At 38.8% G+C, this 18513-nt stretch overlaps 1 protein-coding gene across 1 annotated transcript; it reads right to left on the reverse strand.

Annotated features, from left to right (window-relative positions):
* On the reverse strand, positions 1 to 4321 carry LOC141910884 (U6 snRNA-associated Sm-like protein LSm8). The gene is made up of 2 exons (XM_074801745.1): positions 4149 to 4321; positions 1 to 1499 (listed from the first exon to the last, which is right to left on the reverse strand). Exon 2 carries the CDS (start codon positions 1464 to 1466, stop codon positions 1176 to 1178), a length of 291 nt encoding a protein of 96 aa, XP_074657846.1. The 5' UTR covers positions 1467 to 1499; positions 4149 to 4321; the 3' UTR covers positions 1 to 1175.
* Between the last annotated feature and the right edge of the window lie 14192 nt (positions 4322 to 18513).

Below are 18513 nucleotides of genomic sequence, written 5' to 3' on the forward strand. Positions count from 1 at the left end.
TATTTACACAGAAAGTTTGTTTTCTTGTACAAGTAAAAAATATATACACATAACAGGTACCAAGTTAAATAGACTCAAAGTTGCAACTTTACAAACAGCTCTATTTTAATCATTCCTAGTTTTCACCAGCGCCCCCTAGTTCCCACTACAAATGTAAAGACGGTCAGATGCGCAGTTTGCTATAGTAATACATCGAAACCTTACAGTTTTTGCCACTAATTTCCATAAAAGTTTAATCATCGGTTCATAATTTGAGTTTAAAAAAAACAAACGAAACACTTTAAATACTGCAAGTGACAAATCAGACGTTTTCTACGCTCAACATCAAACGACGATTTCATTTTTTGGAACACAGGCCGGTAAAAAACATTTGAGGCAGGTTTCAATTTCGATTCGGGAATTCTCTTCAGGCACATTCAATCATTTCAACCGGAATACGCTCAACCTACGGATCCAAGATTTTTTTTGTAGAAGAACCCTTTCAGTGCTGACTAATCAATACCCCATAGTGCTGGAGGATAATTTGAAATATTCGAAAATTCCACCCTAGTGTGTTTAATAACGGGAATACCGCTATAGTGCGTCTACACCTCGGTGCGGTGTTTCGTTAGTTACTAGTATTTCACTATGTTTGACATGCGCTGCCATCTTTAATAGAGATAAAAACTAATTACAATTTACATCAATAAACTGCAGTACGGTGTACTAGCAAAATCCATCACCGATTCATACACCGCACTGCGGTGTAGACACACTGAAGGGGATAAGGATCCTTGAAAAGACATATTAGTAAATAAGGCATCACATTCGAAAAATCATGGATGGTAAATTTCAAAGCATTTCCAAGTTAAGTAAAACAATTTTCATAATCCTACTCGAGTTATTCATATAATTCAGAAACGCAAAACTGAAAACATTTGAGGATCTTGCGCATGGCGCACACGACTCGGGCTCTGCGCATGACCTATTCCAGAAGGGTATCAGAAAACCTGATAGAAGCGACCCGTAGAGAGTTCGGCAGATTTTGATCGGTCTCTGCCGATTCTGAAATAGCTGTAAACCTGATAGCAGTTTGTAATCGAATATTGATATTCCTAAACCGGAATACGTCCGATCGAAACCTGCCTTCCGGAAGAATTCCGAAAAAAAAAGAAATCCTCGAACTTCCGCGACGATCAATGAGTGACGATGTTCAACGGTTCAGCTTTGATCGCCGCGAAGTCCAGAGCGCCGTCGATACCGTCGTCGATCTCGCCGACGACGGCGACGTTGTCGCCGCGTATGATGTACAACCCGAGCACGACCTGCTCCATGCCCTGCGTAGTGCTGAACACGCGTTCGTGTGACTCGTCCAGAATCAGGTTGATCGTCTGATCGAATCCCTTCAGCTGCCCGACGATGATTCGTCCGTCCGCCGTGATCACCGAAACCGTTTTGTTGACGTATTTCTCCAAATCGGACGCCATTTTCTTTCGATTTTTTTTGCTTTCGACCGGCGACTGAAAAAAAAAAAAACATCGAAATGAAAACGTGAGGATTGTAATAAAGATAATCACGGTGCACAAGACAGGCCACCGAAGTCGGAACAGAAAAAGTTAAATCGCAACAAAAATATCCCCTGTCCGTTCTAAGGAACATTCATTACGTACGCATTAGGGGAGGGGGAAGGGGGTGAAGTTCTTTGCGTACTGTAATGCTTAATGTTTATGAAAAAAATGGCCGATTTACGTACAGGGGGGGAGGGGGGGTAGGTAGAAAAAGTCAAATTTCATGCGTACGTACTGAATGAATGATCCCCAAAGCATATCTGAAATTTCACTTGCCCCCTCAAAAATCAACTTGCCCTAAACAGGCAGTCCGATTGGTGGCACTATCATCCATAGTATCGAGTGGGAAAAAACCTTTGATATATGATATTGCTGCGCGGACAAGTGATAATTGTAACCTACTTGCCCTCATTAAAATATACTCACCCCGGGCAATCGGACCCTGCATGTAAATCTGATTTCGCAAAAGGAAAATTCATGTTTTCCTACTTTGATGTCAAAACAGGGATTAAAAACCTCGATTAAAAAATAAACAGGGAACCATAATCCTTTTTATCAAATAGGCTGGGGGAGGTCCATAGATGTCTAACAGTGGCAGAGGTCTACTAACAGTGGCGGATGTAGGGCACCTCACATGCCTCGCGTGAGGCACTCAAAAAAATCCAAAATGCCCTTCGTGGAAAGAAAAAAAATTTCGAAATAATTTGAAAACTTTTCAAATGTCTTATCAGGCAAAATGTCCCGAGGGTTTGCCTCTAACAAATGAGTGGCACTGGTACCATAACTGCAGCTCCCTGGCGACGAGGGACACCTAGCTGCAGTTTCGCGACTTAGAGAATTCAAGGAAAATGTGGAGAACAGAGTAAGAGAAAATAGAGCGGATAGAGCGAGACTCGAACCCGGGCCGGTAAATTACTAGCATAACGTCTGCCCACTAGACCACCGAGCTCGCTGAAAACCAACCGAATGTTTTAACTAGATATAATACCTCACCTTACCCTTATCCTATCCCTAGGGGTAAAACGGAACCCTCTGGACCCTCTTCTCACCCTCTCAACAGGGACTCGAACCTGATGGCATCGCTACACTCAGCCACGGCACGAACCCCTGCACCAGTAGACCGGGTGCGCAGGTACATGCGCAGCTTTCCGAACGAAAACTGGCGGCACCAATCAGATTGCTCGTTGTATAATCGTTGAGGCAAATTTCAAGGAAGAACTATAAATGGGAAAACCCGGGCTAAAATAAAACGGGATTTCTGATTGGCTAAAAATCACATCATCTGAACTGCGCATGTATCTGCGCACACGGTCGATTATGGCAGGGTTTCGTGCCGTGGCAATCTCGATGCCATCAGGTTCGAATCCCTGCCGGGGGAGGATGTCTCAACACTAGCCCTATCGAAACCCTAAACCTAAACTCAATATAATGATTTTATTGTTACTTTTATTCGTTAATACGATATATATAGTAATAATGTATGGTGAATTAAAAAAGTGGAAGCAAATACTTTGGATCGATTTAAAACAAAGTGGCTACATTAACGGCGTCGTAAAGCAGTCGTGAATTCTATATTTACGACGGTTTTATAATGAATTTAGGATTATGGTCTAGAGAAGAGAGGATTAGCGTCAAGCGGGTGAGAAGAGGGTCCAGAGGGTTAGGGTAAGGGTCCGTTTTACCCCCTAGGGATAGGATAAGGGTAAGGTGAGGTATTATATCTAGTTAAAACATTCGGTTGGTTTTCAGCGAGCTCGGTGGTCTAGTGGGCAGACGCTATGCTAGTAATTTACAGGCCCGGGTTCGAGTCTTGCTCTATCCGCTCTATTTTCTCTAACTCTGTTCTCCACACTTGCCTTGAATTTTTCACAAGTCGCGCACCCTAATGCACATGCGCAACGTGCATAAGCCAATCAGAATGAAACGTCGTAAATATAACTAATGTCTATTTATTAATTGATGAGACCTGTTTTTCTTGGATATTTTGCTTACTTTTTGGGGTACATACCTCATTTATGTCTTAACAGAATGCCAAAAATCGCGGACAACAACTGAATATCCGATATATTTCCAGTTCTGTACCAATTGGATGGATTGGCAAAAAGACTCCTTAAGTCCAGTTGAATGAGAGAGAAAATCCTCCATTTTGTCAAATTTCTTGGATTTGAACATTGTTACCATGCCTACGCCACCCTGATTTAGTTGTTGAGACCCCACAAGAAAAATAACTTCATTTCGTAGGCATGGTGACAATGTAAAAATTTAAGAAATTTCACAAAATGGAGGATTTTCTCTCTCATTCAACTGGACTTAAGGAGTCTTTTTGCCAATCCATCTAATTGGTACAGAACTGGAAATATATCGGATATTCAGTTGTTGTCCGTGATTTTTGGCATTCTGTTAAGACATAAATGAGGTATGTACCCCAAAAAGTAAGCAAAATATCCAAGAAAAACAGGTCTCATCAATTAATAAATAGACATTAGTGTCATTCGTTTACGGCGCCGTAAAAATAGCCTGAGCGATTTAAAAAACGAGAATTGGATTTGATTGATTTTCAAGAATCTGATTTCGACGCGATATTTCCATATTTTTACTCACTTCAAAAACTTCCAACTGGTATGATCTATTTCTTCTCACTCTAAACTTTCTTCTGCGGAACTTTCGGCGTCTGAATGCTGTTTACCGGGTTCAAAATGATGAATCTAAAACGTTTCGACGCCGGTTTCGATTTTTTGTCGATGGTAAAATGTACGATGTCGGCGGAAGATGTCTCGTTCCTGGGAACAATTCAAATTATTTATTGATCAATCCAACATTAAATTAGTTTATTCTTCAACGGAAATTCAATGTAATTATATTGCTAAGCGGGCCGAACCCGATGCTTAGTTTTACGTTGATTTTAAAAAGGGTTTTCTATTGTATTCTTAGTGAATTCATCTTTTTCCGCTTTGCAAATCCGTCTCCTACAGATTCGTAATAAAAGCTTGTAAGTAACAATTTCCGTGAAAGCGCTCTGAACCAGTACTGGGACTTCCGTGCATTTGTCCATCTATTTCAAAACTCAAATTACTTACAAAACCGACCGCAACGCAGAACTACTATGAATGGTAACGCGGTATGATTTTGATATTGTGCCGGATAAATGCGCCATGCGCGATTCCTGGCTAGAACCGGCTAGCTGAGTGGTGACGGTCTCAGCCCACGCGAGAAGTTGCAGGAGAGATTAATTAACTTGCGACTTGGAAAAGCTATCTATTATTTCACCTAATATCGGAAGCCTGAACAAAAATTTTAACTGTTTTACTGACTTTTTGACTTGCTGTAACGGCCAATTTTCGGTTATTGGTTTGACCGAAACTTGGACAAATTCTAATAATTCTAACTCCAATTTATATAGAATTAATGGCTACTCGAGTATTTTCAAGTCTCGCGCCAATGGTCAACATGGCGGTGGCGTAGCTTTATTTCTTAAAGAGAATTTCAATTTCAAAGTTCGGACTGACTTGTCATCTAAGTATCTAAGCTTCGAATCTTTATTCATCGAAATTGTTTCAGAACATAAATCTAATATTACTATTGGAGTAATATACAGACCTCCAGGAGGAAGATTACCAGCGTTTCAAGATGAATCCGAAGTCTTAATGGCTGAAATTACTCGCGAGAACAAACTTTGCTATTTAATGGGGGATTTTAATATTGATCTCATTGAATATGATATGCAAAAACATACGGATATTTTTCTCGAAACATTTTTCTCCTATTCCTTTTCACCTTTGATTGACAAGCCAACGCGAGTGACTTGTGACTCGACGTCTTTAATTGATGATATATTTTTTGTAACGATTTGAGAAACATTCATAAATCTGGGATTTTTATCACCGACCTTTCGGACCATTATCCAATATTTACTATTTGCAGTGGTGAAGAGCCTCTGTCTGATAAACAACCTTATAAAACTAGAATCTTTTCGCTGCGAAATATTTCTAAATTTCAAAGATTATTAAACAATGTTAGCTGGAGTGAAGTTTATTCTTCTGATAATCCTTGTTCCGCTTACTTAAAAATTTCTTCAGTTTTTCATCAAGTTTTTCCTTTGGTATCTGTTAATCCAACCGATCCATCATTTCACAAACCTTGGATAAATCCTGGTATTGTCACAGCAATTAAAACAAAAAACAGCCTCTATAGGAAACTTGTTCGAACTCGTTCGGATGAAATAAAAACCAAGTATAATTCGTACGAAAATCTCATTTCAAAGCTTATTAACAAAGCTGAATCTGATTATTATTCTGAAAAGTTACTTGCTGCTGGAAATGATATGAAGAAAAAGTGGAATCTGTTGAACACAATTTTAGGGAGAAACATTCATTCAAAACTACCAAACTCTTTTATCTCCGATCAACGCATTCTTTCTGGTGATACAAATATTGCCAACGAGTTCAACAATTTTTTTTGTTGTAAATATTGGTGAAAAGCTTGCTAGTCAAATCCCCGATATAGGGCAATCTCCCATCAATATATGAATAATCGTGTCAGTGAAAATATCTTTTTTCTCCCAACCTCACCTAATGAAAGAAGTGATGTTTTTCGGGTCTTCCCTCAAAAAAGAGTGCCGGCGTTGATGTTTTTTTAGTATTTTTATCATTTAACAAGTAATTGATACCGTTAAGTTCCCTCTATCCCACATCTTTGTTCTTTCAAGTTTGTCCTTTGTTTAAATCAGGAGCCCCTAATTCTTTTGATAATTACCGCCCGATTTCTTTGCTTCCTAGCTTCTCAAAAATTCTGGAAAAATTGGTTCACAACAGATTAGTTTCATTTTGTAACAAACAGGATATTGTAATCCCCAACCAGTTTGGTTTTCGTCCAAAGCAAATTAACTGCCTTGGCACTATCCAAGGTCGTTGACAATCTTACTGAAGCCCTAGAAAAGAAAGTTATTACTATAGGATTATTCTTGGACCTTTCGAAGGCATTCGATACTGTTAACCATACAATTTTGCTTAAGAAACTCGAGTTTTATGGTATGGGGGGGGGTTGTCATATTTGGTTAAAAAGTTATTTGACTGATAGGAGTCAAGTAGTTAGTTTTAATAATACTATATCGTCCCCATTAAAGGTATCAATTGGTGTACCGCAGGGTTCCATTTTAGGCCCTTTACACTTATCTTATACATAAACGATTGCGATAATGCATCCAAGTTGCTCCGATTTATTCTTTTTGCAGATGATACCAATTGTTTTTATAGCCATTCAAATATTAATGAATTGGTTTCTACAGTAAAATCAGAACTAGTAAAACTTGGTATCTGGTTTCAAGTGAACAAACTTTCTTTAAACATTAAGAAATGTCACCTCATGATTTTTGGTAATGAAAATCACTTCAATTTTTCCATTCGTTTAAATGGTGAATTAATCAAACATGTTCACAGTACAAATTTCTTAGGTCTTTTCATAGATGATTAATTAAATTGGGATGTCCATATCAAAAATTTTTGTTGTAAGGTTTCACGCTACATTGGAATTCCGAATAGATTTAAAAAACATTTCCCATCACATCTCCTTATAACCCTTTATTATAGTTTTGTTTATCCTCATTTACAATATTGTAATTTAATCTGGGGTAGTAACTATGCAAATAAGCTCAATGCACTCTTTTTATTACAAAAAGGCGTGCGTGCGTGCGTGCGATAAGCCTTTTATAAGCCTTTGTTGGCTTCATCTAATCTCCCCCGCATTACATTAAAATGTCCCACACTTGCATATTTTTGTATATCCTTATGGTATGTTGTATTTAAATGTAGAAATGAATTATTATTATTATTATTACTATTATTATTACTATTATTATCGCTATTATTATCGCTATCGCTATCGCTATCGCTATCATTATCACCATCACCATCACCATCATCATTATTATTATTATTATTGTTATTATTATTATTGTTATTATTATTACTATATTGACTTGAATAGTGATAATATGTGAATCATTTTGTGCTAACTGAAACCAAATTTTTGAAAAGAAAATATATTGTTGGACATTTCTTTTCCGATTTTCGAATTTTTACGCCATCTTGGAAGATACTAAGGCCAACGAAAGGGGTAGCACCGAAAATATCCATATACCCATATCCCTTGCATCCTATGCAAGGTAGATCTGTTGATCGTGTTCGCATTTGTTTTTTTGTCATAATAAAGTAGAATGGTTAAAAAAGAAAATATCCATATCAGAGTATCCGTGGCAGCGCTCTCATAACCAAAACGGGTAATATCCGCGGAGGGGGAAGGAGTCACATAACATGCATCTATCGTTCACTTAAGCGCACAAATTTGATGAAAACTATTGTCAATAAAAACTAGACAGTGAGTAGTTTTTCAGACACAAAAAAACCCAAAACTGACCCAACAATACAGGACAAAAACACCGTAACGAAATTGCGGCTAGCAACTGCAAAATGGTTTTATGCAGGTGCTTCACTTTTCAGCAGTTAAGCAGTTAAGGACGTTTTAAAATCGTATGTAAATATATAAATATAAAACTGACTACTGTATACGTCCTATATCGAATTATATTTTTAATCTCGTTAATCATTACTCGGTTTTGTAAAGTATCGAATTTATTTTTAATGAGCGCCGTGTAGTCTGACTCATCCTCTCTACCGCTCTCTCTCTCTCTTTCTCTCACTCGGAAACGCCCAACATTAATTGGATTAAAATCTATTCGCTGTAGTTAGAGTTAAACTGATCGAGGAGAATGTCAACATGACGCGCAGTCTCTTAACGTTATTACTCATTCTACTAATGAAACTGTCGTCGGTTCAGACGACTGATCGGATCTCTACCGATCAACCGTCTGTAACTGTCAGTTCACGGTGTAACAATACGTGGTTTTCACTCGATTCTACGTCCGGTTACATCGTTTCACCGAACTATCCGTTGTTTACGCGCGGTGTTGAATGTCGTTGGTTCGTCAACAGCTCTTTACCGGGTACCTTTCGCGTCCAAGTTTACTACGACATCGAGCCGTCTATATTCTGTAGAGATAACTATCTTCACATCAGCGATTCTGATAACTTACTGTGCGGTGCTGGAAAACAATTAGATATTTACCGCAGTAATTCATTATCGTTGATGTTTAAGAGTGATGTAAATGATGTTGTGAAAGGAAGTCGAGTTTATGTATTTTATCGTTTGGAGGAAAACCATCTAAAAACTGTTCACCACTGTTCGTCCAACCGACTAAAACAATTGCAAACTTTTGAAATTGGTTATAAATTTGCTATCGCCATGGGTGGAAAATTATGTCATTTCCTGCAGCTCGAGTGGTCCGGGTTACCAGAGGGTTTCGGCATGAATCTGACTTTTGAGGAAATAAACTTAAGATTAGAACAGGCGGGTTTAGATTTGACCGTTCAAATTTATGACGGATGGAACACAAGTGAACCTATAACGAATATACAGGAACAAACGGGACATCCGCCCATCTCTATTTACACTAAAACTAACAGAGCTATCATCACTTTTTCAATGAAACAGGCCGGATTACATTTTGAAACTAATCTATTTGTTAAACTGTATAGAATATCAGATTGGAATATTTCGAATCCATCGATTCCGATCTGTAAAAACAAATCCGGAGTGCTCATTCCTGGTGATAGGCCGCACGTAATAACTCAGTCTAAACGCTTATACTGCTGGTCTATCACAGCTGAAATACTGCAGTACGTCGTCTTCAACTGGTCACGTGTTCTCGTCACTTCCGGTGACGTCATCGGTGTTTATAAACTGGAAGTTTTAACGGTTGTCGGAACTGATATTTTACTCGGCGAAAACTACCTGGAATCGTTAGGTGTAAAATCTGACGGATTTCTCGTGATATTGTGTTTACTGTTATCAGAGAATCTTTCCGGAAAATCGTTGAGGAATTCAACGTCGATCGATTACAAAATAGAATCATTGAAGGAAACAGACGTCAAAGTGGAAGATAAAAAAGTGAGTTAAAACAGCTTGAAAATATCTTTTATATTTATTGTATTGATTTGAAATTGTTTGATAACGATGAAATAATGTGTAGAATTCACATGAATCGTAATTTTTTTAATCAAACCTTATCGAAAACAAGTCATTGACCCTTTAACGGCAGAGTTGCAATATTTTCGGTTAAATGGCAAAGAAAAATACGGCATGAACATTTATTGATTATCGATGATTTACTCTATGTTTGCATCTATTGTAGGCTAGAAATGGTCATTTAGTGTCGTATGACAGTCTGTTCCCCCGTTATTCGAAACGGAAGTTACAATATCGTATCAGTAGATTTGCACTCAGCTCGAAAATCGACATCTATGAGTCTGTATTCGGAACTCAGGAATTAAAACTAACAGTTTTATCAGAGAACTGTGATCGAGCTGGTTTTTATATATTTGATGGTAGTAATTTCACAACTAGACGCTATGGTCCGTATTGTCCTGGTTCATACTACGGTCGATCTGTCGTCAGCCTGATTACATCAGGTGGACCGGTTACTGTAGTAGCATACGCTTACAACTGGCATGATCTACTAGTATCTGGTTATCTCAAGTTTGTTCCTACTGACTGTGACGGGTATGTTCTACAGGAAGGAGAACGACAAATCACATTGACGTCATATTGTCTCGTGATTACTCCTGAAAATCGACGCCTACCGGTAGAAAACATTGATGTATTATCAGAACACGAATATCAAATTGACAGATGTTATCGTACAGCTATGAATCCCTGTTCAGCGATAAGTCTCAATAGTCAATTGTTAAATACCAGTCTCGTAATAAACCATGTGAAATTATTACTCACTAAATATAGATTCTGGAGGACACCACTAATGATTGTATTACGACGTAAATGTCAGAAATTAAAACAAAGTCTACATATTCCAGGGATCCGGGGTGGAAGGGATGCTATAGATTGTGGACTCGTGCAGTCACCGAACTTCCCTGGATTATCAACCTCTTTCTCAACTATATTCTTTAGTTTTTCTTTTCCTACTGACAAAAATATAAATCATTACATCAGATTCCTGTTTAAATTTATTGGACAAACATCATGCTCCGAATCTGTTGGTACCCGCACAAGGGGATCAATATTACTAACACAAATTATCAAAATATTTGATGATCCGAACAATTTATTTTCCACGTTTACAGAAACCCGTCATACAACAACAATATGTGAAAATAACGCAGTAGCAGGACTTGTATTGTACAGTCTACTCGGGTATGACTTGTATTTTGAGCTGTCAAAGTACATGCCAATATTTCGAATTCAATACACTTTAGAACAATCACCTTTAAAAAAACACCGAATCAATGGCTGCCGATCAGATTTTCTAGATTCAGGTGTTTCGTGTATAAGATACATCAAACATGAACGTCTGAATTGGGAGAACGCTGAAATTTACTGTCAACAGAAATATGGAGGACATCTTCTCAGTATCAACTCTGAACAAGAAATGATTGCCGTGAAAAAGCTGTTCGCTACAAAACTGCTTCATGAGGCATATTCACAGGTGGCGCTTATTGTGATGATTGGATTGAAATGGCAGGTAAAATACATATCAAATATTAATCATCTAATTGAGCTTTCATATTATGATTTATCTTCATGTCATGTGTATATATAAGGTATTAAAAGCTATTCCAGAAATGATTAGAACACAGAAAATAATCCAAAACAAGTTTTCACCAATGTAGGTATAACAAGTGTTTGTCTTTAAAGGAGTCCAGTGGTTATTACTCGTGGTCTGATGGTAAACCGTTCAGTTACACGGAATGGTTCGAACCCGCTGCTGTTAATGAAACGATACCAGAAGTTATTCGAGGATTGATATCTCCGCTAAGAAAACAACCGATAAATGACGTCAATATGCCGTGTACGGCGATGATACTGAATAATCCACGAGGATCGGCGAACTGGGTTCGATTCCCGTGTCAAATCGAGGAGACGCACACGACATTCATTTGTGAAACAGAAAGAAACGATTTTAATGCATCTTCACAAAACGATACAACTGGAATAAAGCGGAAAAACTTTGAACTATTTAACTCCACGTGTCTAAGAGGATGGATTCATATAGAAGCGCATTGCTATCAGATACTTACAGACTGGCAAACGCTCCAATCTGAAAGTGTAACAATCCAGACAGCCAGAGAAATGTGTCTTAAAATCGGTGGAGACATAGGTATAATAACATCTGATATCGAAATTCAGTATTTGATAAATGTTTTCCACTATCAGCATCAATATGGCGCTATACTGACTTATCATATAAGCGGAAGAATTGTGGCAATAAAACCAGTTGTAATTAGAGATTGGATAACATATTTTCAAACAGTGAAATGGTCAGTGACTGCCTTCGATAATGTCACAGATGAAGCGCATTCCGTGCTATGTTCCTACGATGTAACTGGTGAAGAGTTAGCTTCTATAAGCGGTTGTAAATCGTGGCAGTTTGAATGTAACGATCAAAGATGTATCAGCGACCATCGCGTATGTGATACCAGACACGACTGTCAACACGGTGAAGATGAACTCAATTGTACGGATATCAATTTACACAGTCAGTTCCGCTGTAACGATGGGCAGGTTATATCGATTAGCGGTTTCTGTGACTTTATACGAGATTGCGTCGATGGCTCGGATGAGAACTCGTGCTATCATATTTCATGTTCCTCTGATCAGTTTAAGTGTAACGACGGACAATGTGTGGGTAAATATAAACGATGTGATGGACTTGCTGATTGTCAAGATAAATCCGATGAGATCGGCTGCTCTTCGGACGAATGTAACGGGTTTTTGTGCGTAAATGGCGAATGTATCAGTTCTCTGTTGTATCGGGATGGTGTTGTAGATTGTGGCGGGGACCTCGAAGAAGATGAAATAGTAACGACCGATATAACAATCAAACCACAAATTCACTGCACTACAGAGAACTACTGCACAACCAATTTCACTTCACTCTGTACCGAATCGGAAAAACAAAGATGTTCATTCGATTCTCCTCATTGTTACGCGAGAAGAGATAGATGTATTTTAGAAAGAATGCCGACAGGTTTTCCTGTTTGTAGAAGACTCGAACATTTACTGAATTGTAATGAGTTTGAATGTGCAGCTGGTACAGTGAAATGTCCATCGTCTTACTGTATACCGATTAGACACGTGTGCGATGGTCGATCAGATTGTCCTAATTCAGAAGATGAACTCAATTGCGAAACGTTTTCGTGTCCGGGAATGTTTAAATGCGCTGACGAACATCGATGTATTCCTCAGTCGGAAGTTTGCGATGGCGTCGTTAATTGTAAACATAACTCGGATGACGAGGCTTACTGCGACGTCACGTGTCCTAACTATTGTAAATGTCAAGGTCGTTTCATCGATTGTGAAAATACTTTATTATCGGATATTTCTCGAATTTTTGCCGCTTCGACTCGAGTTTTGATTTTATCGAATAACCGAGTTAGATTCAATGAATCGACATTTTCCTCTTTTCTGTACCTTTTCTTGCTCAATATTTCCCGTAATGATTTATCTGACATTGTCTCCAACGCGTTTTCTAATCTACGCAATCTAAATACATTAGATCTGTCGTATAATCGCCTAGTATCACTAGATACTGATACATTCACCGGTTTAAACAGTTTGAAACAACTTTTACTCGCTGGAAATCCGCTGAGATATTTGAACGACGGAAGCTTCAACGGTTTGACGTCACTTCCGGTAATGGATCTCCGTGAACTCTCTATATCGATTCTTACTCGTAACGTATTCCGAGGTTTACCAGCGCTGAAATATTTGAATATCAGCAGTAACGTAATCGAATCAATATCCAGATACGCGTTTACTGGGTTGAGGTCACTGGGAGTTCTAGATTTCACTAACAATTCTCGGATCATTTCTACGGAAAATAATATCTTCGATAATCTGACGTCTTTATATTTTCTCGCTTCGGACGCGTATAAATTCTGTTGTATGGCGCCGAATATTGACCGGTGTCTCCCGGATCCTGATCAATTCTCATCGTGTTCAGACCTCATTGAGAACACTGTCCTCAGAGCTGTTATCTGGATCATCGCTTGTTTTACTTGCACTTCCAATATTACCGTTATCTTATTTCGTTTTAGGTCGATTCGAGTTTCGTCAGAAACGCAAAATAAATCGTCGGATATCCTCATCATCAATATCGCGCTTTGTGATTTGCTGATGTCTGTTTATCTGTTTCTGATCGCTGCAACTGATCACGTTTATAAAGGTGTTTATTTTCTGAATTCTGAAACTTGGACTCGTAGTTCATTATGCGGTGTTGCCGGTATTGTGGTGACGATATCTTGCGAAGGTTCTTTAACATTTCTCCTTCTCCTCACGCGTTTCAGATATTCGAATATAATCGACCCATTTTCCGGTAACCCGGTTTTATCCTCAAATATCATTATGATTCTGTCTTGTTTATGCTGGATATTTCTGAGTTTAATCGCCTTTCTGCCGCTGTCTCGGTCGTCTTATTTCGGTGATAATTTTTACGGTAGTACGGGTATCTGTTTACCTATGAATTTAATATCTATAGATGTCAATGGTTGGCAATATTCGTTCGCTATATTCGCTGTATTAAACGCGATCATTCTCACTCTGATAATGATGTCGTACGCGCAGATGTACAAGTATGTATCCGGAAGCAGGTCCGGTTCGGGTAGAGCCGATCCTACAGAACTCGTTCTAGCTCGACGCAGTTTAGTCATCAATTTGTGTAATTTATTTTGCTGGTTACCGTTAATAATCGTTCAGTTTTGCGCCGTATTTTCGGTCGAGATACCGAACCAGGTTGCCGCTTGGCTGGCCGTTCTTTTCTTGCCGATAAACTCAACTCTGAACCCACTTCTTTACACTATTCTAACTATCGATATGAAATCAATACGAGCTCGAAATAAACGCAGAAAACGACAACCAATCAAATGATGATAATACTGATAATCTCTATACTGTGAAGACAATAATGATCAATAATTATCATTTATTTCCTCTATAGCACAGCGTTAAGGATAATCACAACACTTTACAAACATTAAGATAAGATATTACACATAAACGATATTTGAAAATATGAATACATTTCATCGACCCACATTAAAGACTGCGCCGACCGCGGAGCCAATAAAGAAGTTTCCAGTTTCTAAGCGCCATTTTGTGGCGGTCCCTCGAGATTTCTCGAGGCTTCTGATTATCTCCTAACCCGTGATTGTAAACCATCGTCCATCCGACTTCGCTCTACCTCTGAGAAAATTTATTCTTTTCCCATTTTGAATCTTTTTTTTACAATTATCAATAATTAGACACTGGTGAGATTATACTGAATTTATTTTAGAACTTAGAATTGCTCTGTTAATCTTCCCTTATCTGTAATGATCAATCCTGGTTTCATCAAAGTCATCTTTTCTATCGCTGCTTTCTTTTATAAGCTTCTAACTATCGTTTCAAAGCCGTCCTTGATTTAATATCATTACAATTTTAATTTACTTGCTGATTCATTAATTCTGTAAAAATTTTTACCTCAAAATAATTATTCATATCACCTCAACATTGTTGAGCACTATCACGGCTAATGATTTAATTCCGACATTCAGTATTCCTGAAGATGTCTATTACGATACGAGGCGAAACGTCAACAATAAAACGTTACTAACCTTTTCGGGATCGTTTTGCTGCGCGAGAGCAGATAATTTATTTAATGCTCGATCACCGTTAAAGCTTCTCAAAACGCGCAGACGAATAGGGCTGGAAACATGAAAATAGAAAATCAACAAATGTCACCAGCAAGTCGTTGAAGTATCTCCTATTATTCCGATACAGCAGAACCAGCCATGGTTTCGGCGTTGAACGTTAAACTCTCCTCGCAATGGGTAGAGAATGTGTAACCAAATACTGTATAAATAATAAAACAGTTTCCAGTAGCGATATCGGATCTTCTTCTATCGGTTTTGTGAAATATTCGACTACAACAAGCCAGAAATTTTGGGGAATCATCATTCAGTTCTGTTTAAGTTGTGAGGTGGAGTTTATACGTCGGAAAATGAGGAACAAGTCGCTCTCATCCATCGTATTAGTGATCGTTATCGTGATCGCTCGCGGTATCAGTAAGTTCAGAATAATATTATATTACTTTCAACACAACACATTCATTATTCACATTTTGCTGGAAGATATTCGACGGTCGCAAAATGATCAATAAACATCTTTTTAAAAAATCGATTTTTCTACTTCAAATTATTCTTCCGTAAAATCTTCTAATCGTTTTAAACCAAACACATTTTCAGTGTTTTTCTATCGATGAAATACACGCATATCGGTTCGTGACGATGCAATGATCATCGTCGGTACGCTGGGCTAGATATAGGGGTTAATCTCATGGGACCCCTGCCTTCCAGTCGAGTTCGCCTTCTTACCAGGACTGTTGGAGATTGCTAAAACTTAACGATTTTACGCTCATCATTTGAAATCGTATCTATTCTGGTGGATTACTTCAAAAATACCTAGCGCCCCGATATCGTAGCCCACGTCGAGGCTGCTTCCATCCGACGAACGCCAACTCAGACCCCGCTTTCCGATTTTCCTAAAACTAGATCCTGATATTTTCGTACTCGTATATTGTATATTATATATTCGAAGTCTTGCGGAACGTCGCTTTGAACAAACCGGTATACCAAAGCTCCTTAGGAGGAAATGCTCGAAAAGCTGTCGACGGTAGTACTAACACTAAGTACGGAGCTGGTAGCTGTACCCACACCGCGGCCAAACCCGGAATGCATTGGTGGATGGTTGATTTACAGGCTGTTTATGAAGTCAAGGCGTTTACGTTGTTCAATAGACAAATGGCACGTAATCATCTCGTTTTATGAAGTCTTTTTAGAAAATTTTGGAAATCGATCGAATCGAACGCCATGAGCGCTTAATTTACTTTTACCAAATCAGAGGGCGCACCCACGTTCACGAAATCGTGGAGAAAGAGTTGTTAAAAATTATAAATGATTTAGTTCTTAGAAATCATAGCAAAAGGGGGGTTGTTTATACGTGGACTCTCAATGAATTATTCACGTACGTGACGTAATTGAACTCGAGTTTTTCTGATTTTTTGTTCACAGCTCAAAGACTCAGAAACTTTACGATCGTCGTTTTTGAACGCTAAGAACGTTACGGGTAATTTGGTACAAATTGACCCGTCCTCAATCTGTGCCTTTCAAAGTGAACCAATGGAATCCAGTGAGATGAAACAATTCGACTGCGCGCATTAACTGGTCGCTTTATAACGGTCAAAATTAGCTTCATGAACAATAAATGAAATGAAAATCAAACAACGTCCTTTCGACTAGTTATAAACATAATTATCGTCACAACTACTACGACATATCTGAACTGTTCAGTTGGTTTTATTAAGAAATCGAGTGAATAGAAATTACCTTCCCAGGGGCGGATCCAGGGTGCCTTCCATGCCTTCCGGAAGACAGTCAAAAAATCCCGAGGTCTCGAATTTTTAAGTGCCCTTCGAAATTTCACCGGCAATATTTTTGACGGCATTATTTCAGCAACCGCTATTTCAGTGTCCGTAATCCGGGCATAACTATAAAATTAATCGGTATATACCGCTGCCGAGAAAGTGAGGAGAGATAATCATATTTGTAAAGCCTTTAATCATGATAAATTAAAAAGGGCACTTTCCTTTTGCAAGGGGCACTCATGCTTTAGATGAGGGCACCTTGTCCTTGCCTTTTCAGGGAGGGCTAAAGGGGCACTCGTACTTTAGAAGAGGGCACTATACGCGGAAAAATGTTGAAGAAAAGGGCACTTTTTTGCCTAATTTTTAAAATTTTAGGGGCACTTTTGGTTTGGATGGCACACGACATAAGGATAAATGTGAAGACGGGGCAATTTTTGCCGATTGTTAACAATGAAGGGACACTTAGACATATTCTGTATAATTGTTAAGGGGCACTTTTAAAGATTATAGGGGCACTAGGCGAAGTTGGCGACAACCATTCTTTCATGGGTTCACCAGCTTCATTTTTTATCCGCATCTGTTGAAATCTTGTCTCGAATTCGTTTATTCTGGATTGCTCTGCTAGCCTCTAGAAGCCCCCTAAAAGCCTTTAAATGGTACCATATTTTCAAAATTTTCTGGGGGTGGGACCCCCCTCTAAGGACTTCGCGCCTTCGGCGCTCGCATTAACCTGGATACTGGGTGTGCACTAAGATCAGAAAGGAGCCCTTAAATTTCCTTCCAATACTGTTTACCCATCCCCCTGGATCCGCCCCTGGGGGTTACCCCGCACTCCCCCTTTGGGTGCCCTCATTTCTTTAGGAAGGCAATCAAAATATGCCCCTGGATCCACCCCTGCTTCCTAACTTCGTAATGTACAGTATTCTCATCGGGTGAGAAGGGGAAAAAAGTTGATTACAGACATAAGACATATGAGCACGACATAAACTCATAATATATTGTGTTGTGCGATGATTCTATGGTGAGTTTTATCTATATATTATCCATGTTTTGAAATATCCTTCTAAGTACAGCATTGGGTAGTTTACCTTCTTCGACGAGTTCCATATGGATTTTATCGGCTTCAGCATTGGTCGAAAACAAAGATACGTCGGAAATATTTTGCAACCCTACTACTGGATCGAGCAAACCTCATAACTGGATAACAGCCTCTAAAGTGTTGCTCGAACTGCATTCAGCAGGACTCAAACTCTTGAGCAGGTATAATTCTCCAAAGCGCTGATAGCATCAGGCTTTGTTCCAATGAGCTTTTTTTGTGGTTCCTTTTTGAATGTCCAGCTCATCCATCCGTACAGATACTCCGGCATCCGCGAGTATTCTATGACGAAAGGATTTGTTAGATCTGTGAGTAATCGGACGCTGATTATGTCCTGACAGAAA

This window comes from Tubulanus polymorphus, chromosome 9 (genome assembly GCF_964204645.1).
Source record: "Tubulanus polymorphus chromosome 9, tnTubPoly1.2, whole genome shotgun sequence".
Classification (NCBI taxonomy): domain Eukaryota; kingdom Metazoa; phylum Nemertea; class Palaeonemertea; order Tubulaniformes; family Tubulanidae; genus Tubulanus; species Tubulanus polymorphus.

Excerpts from the sequence above, each read along its gene's own strand:
- LOC141910884 (XM_074801745.1), bottom strand. The coding sequence starts at position 1,466 with ATGGCGTCCGATTTGGAGAAATACGTCAACAAAACGGTTTCGGTGATC.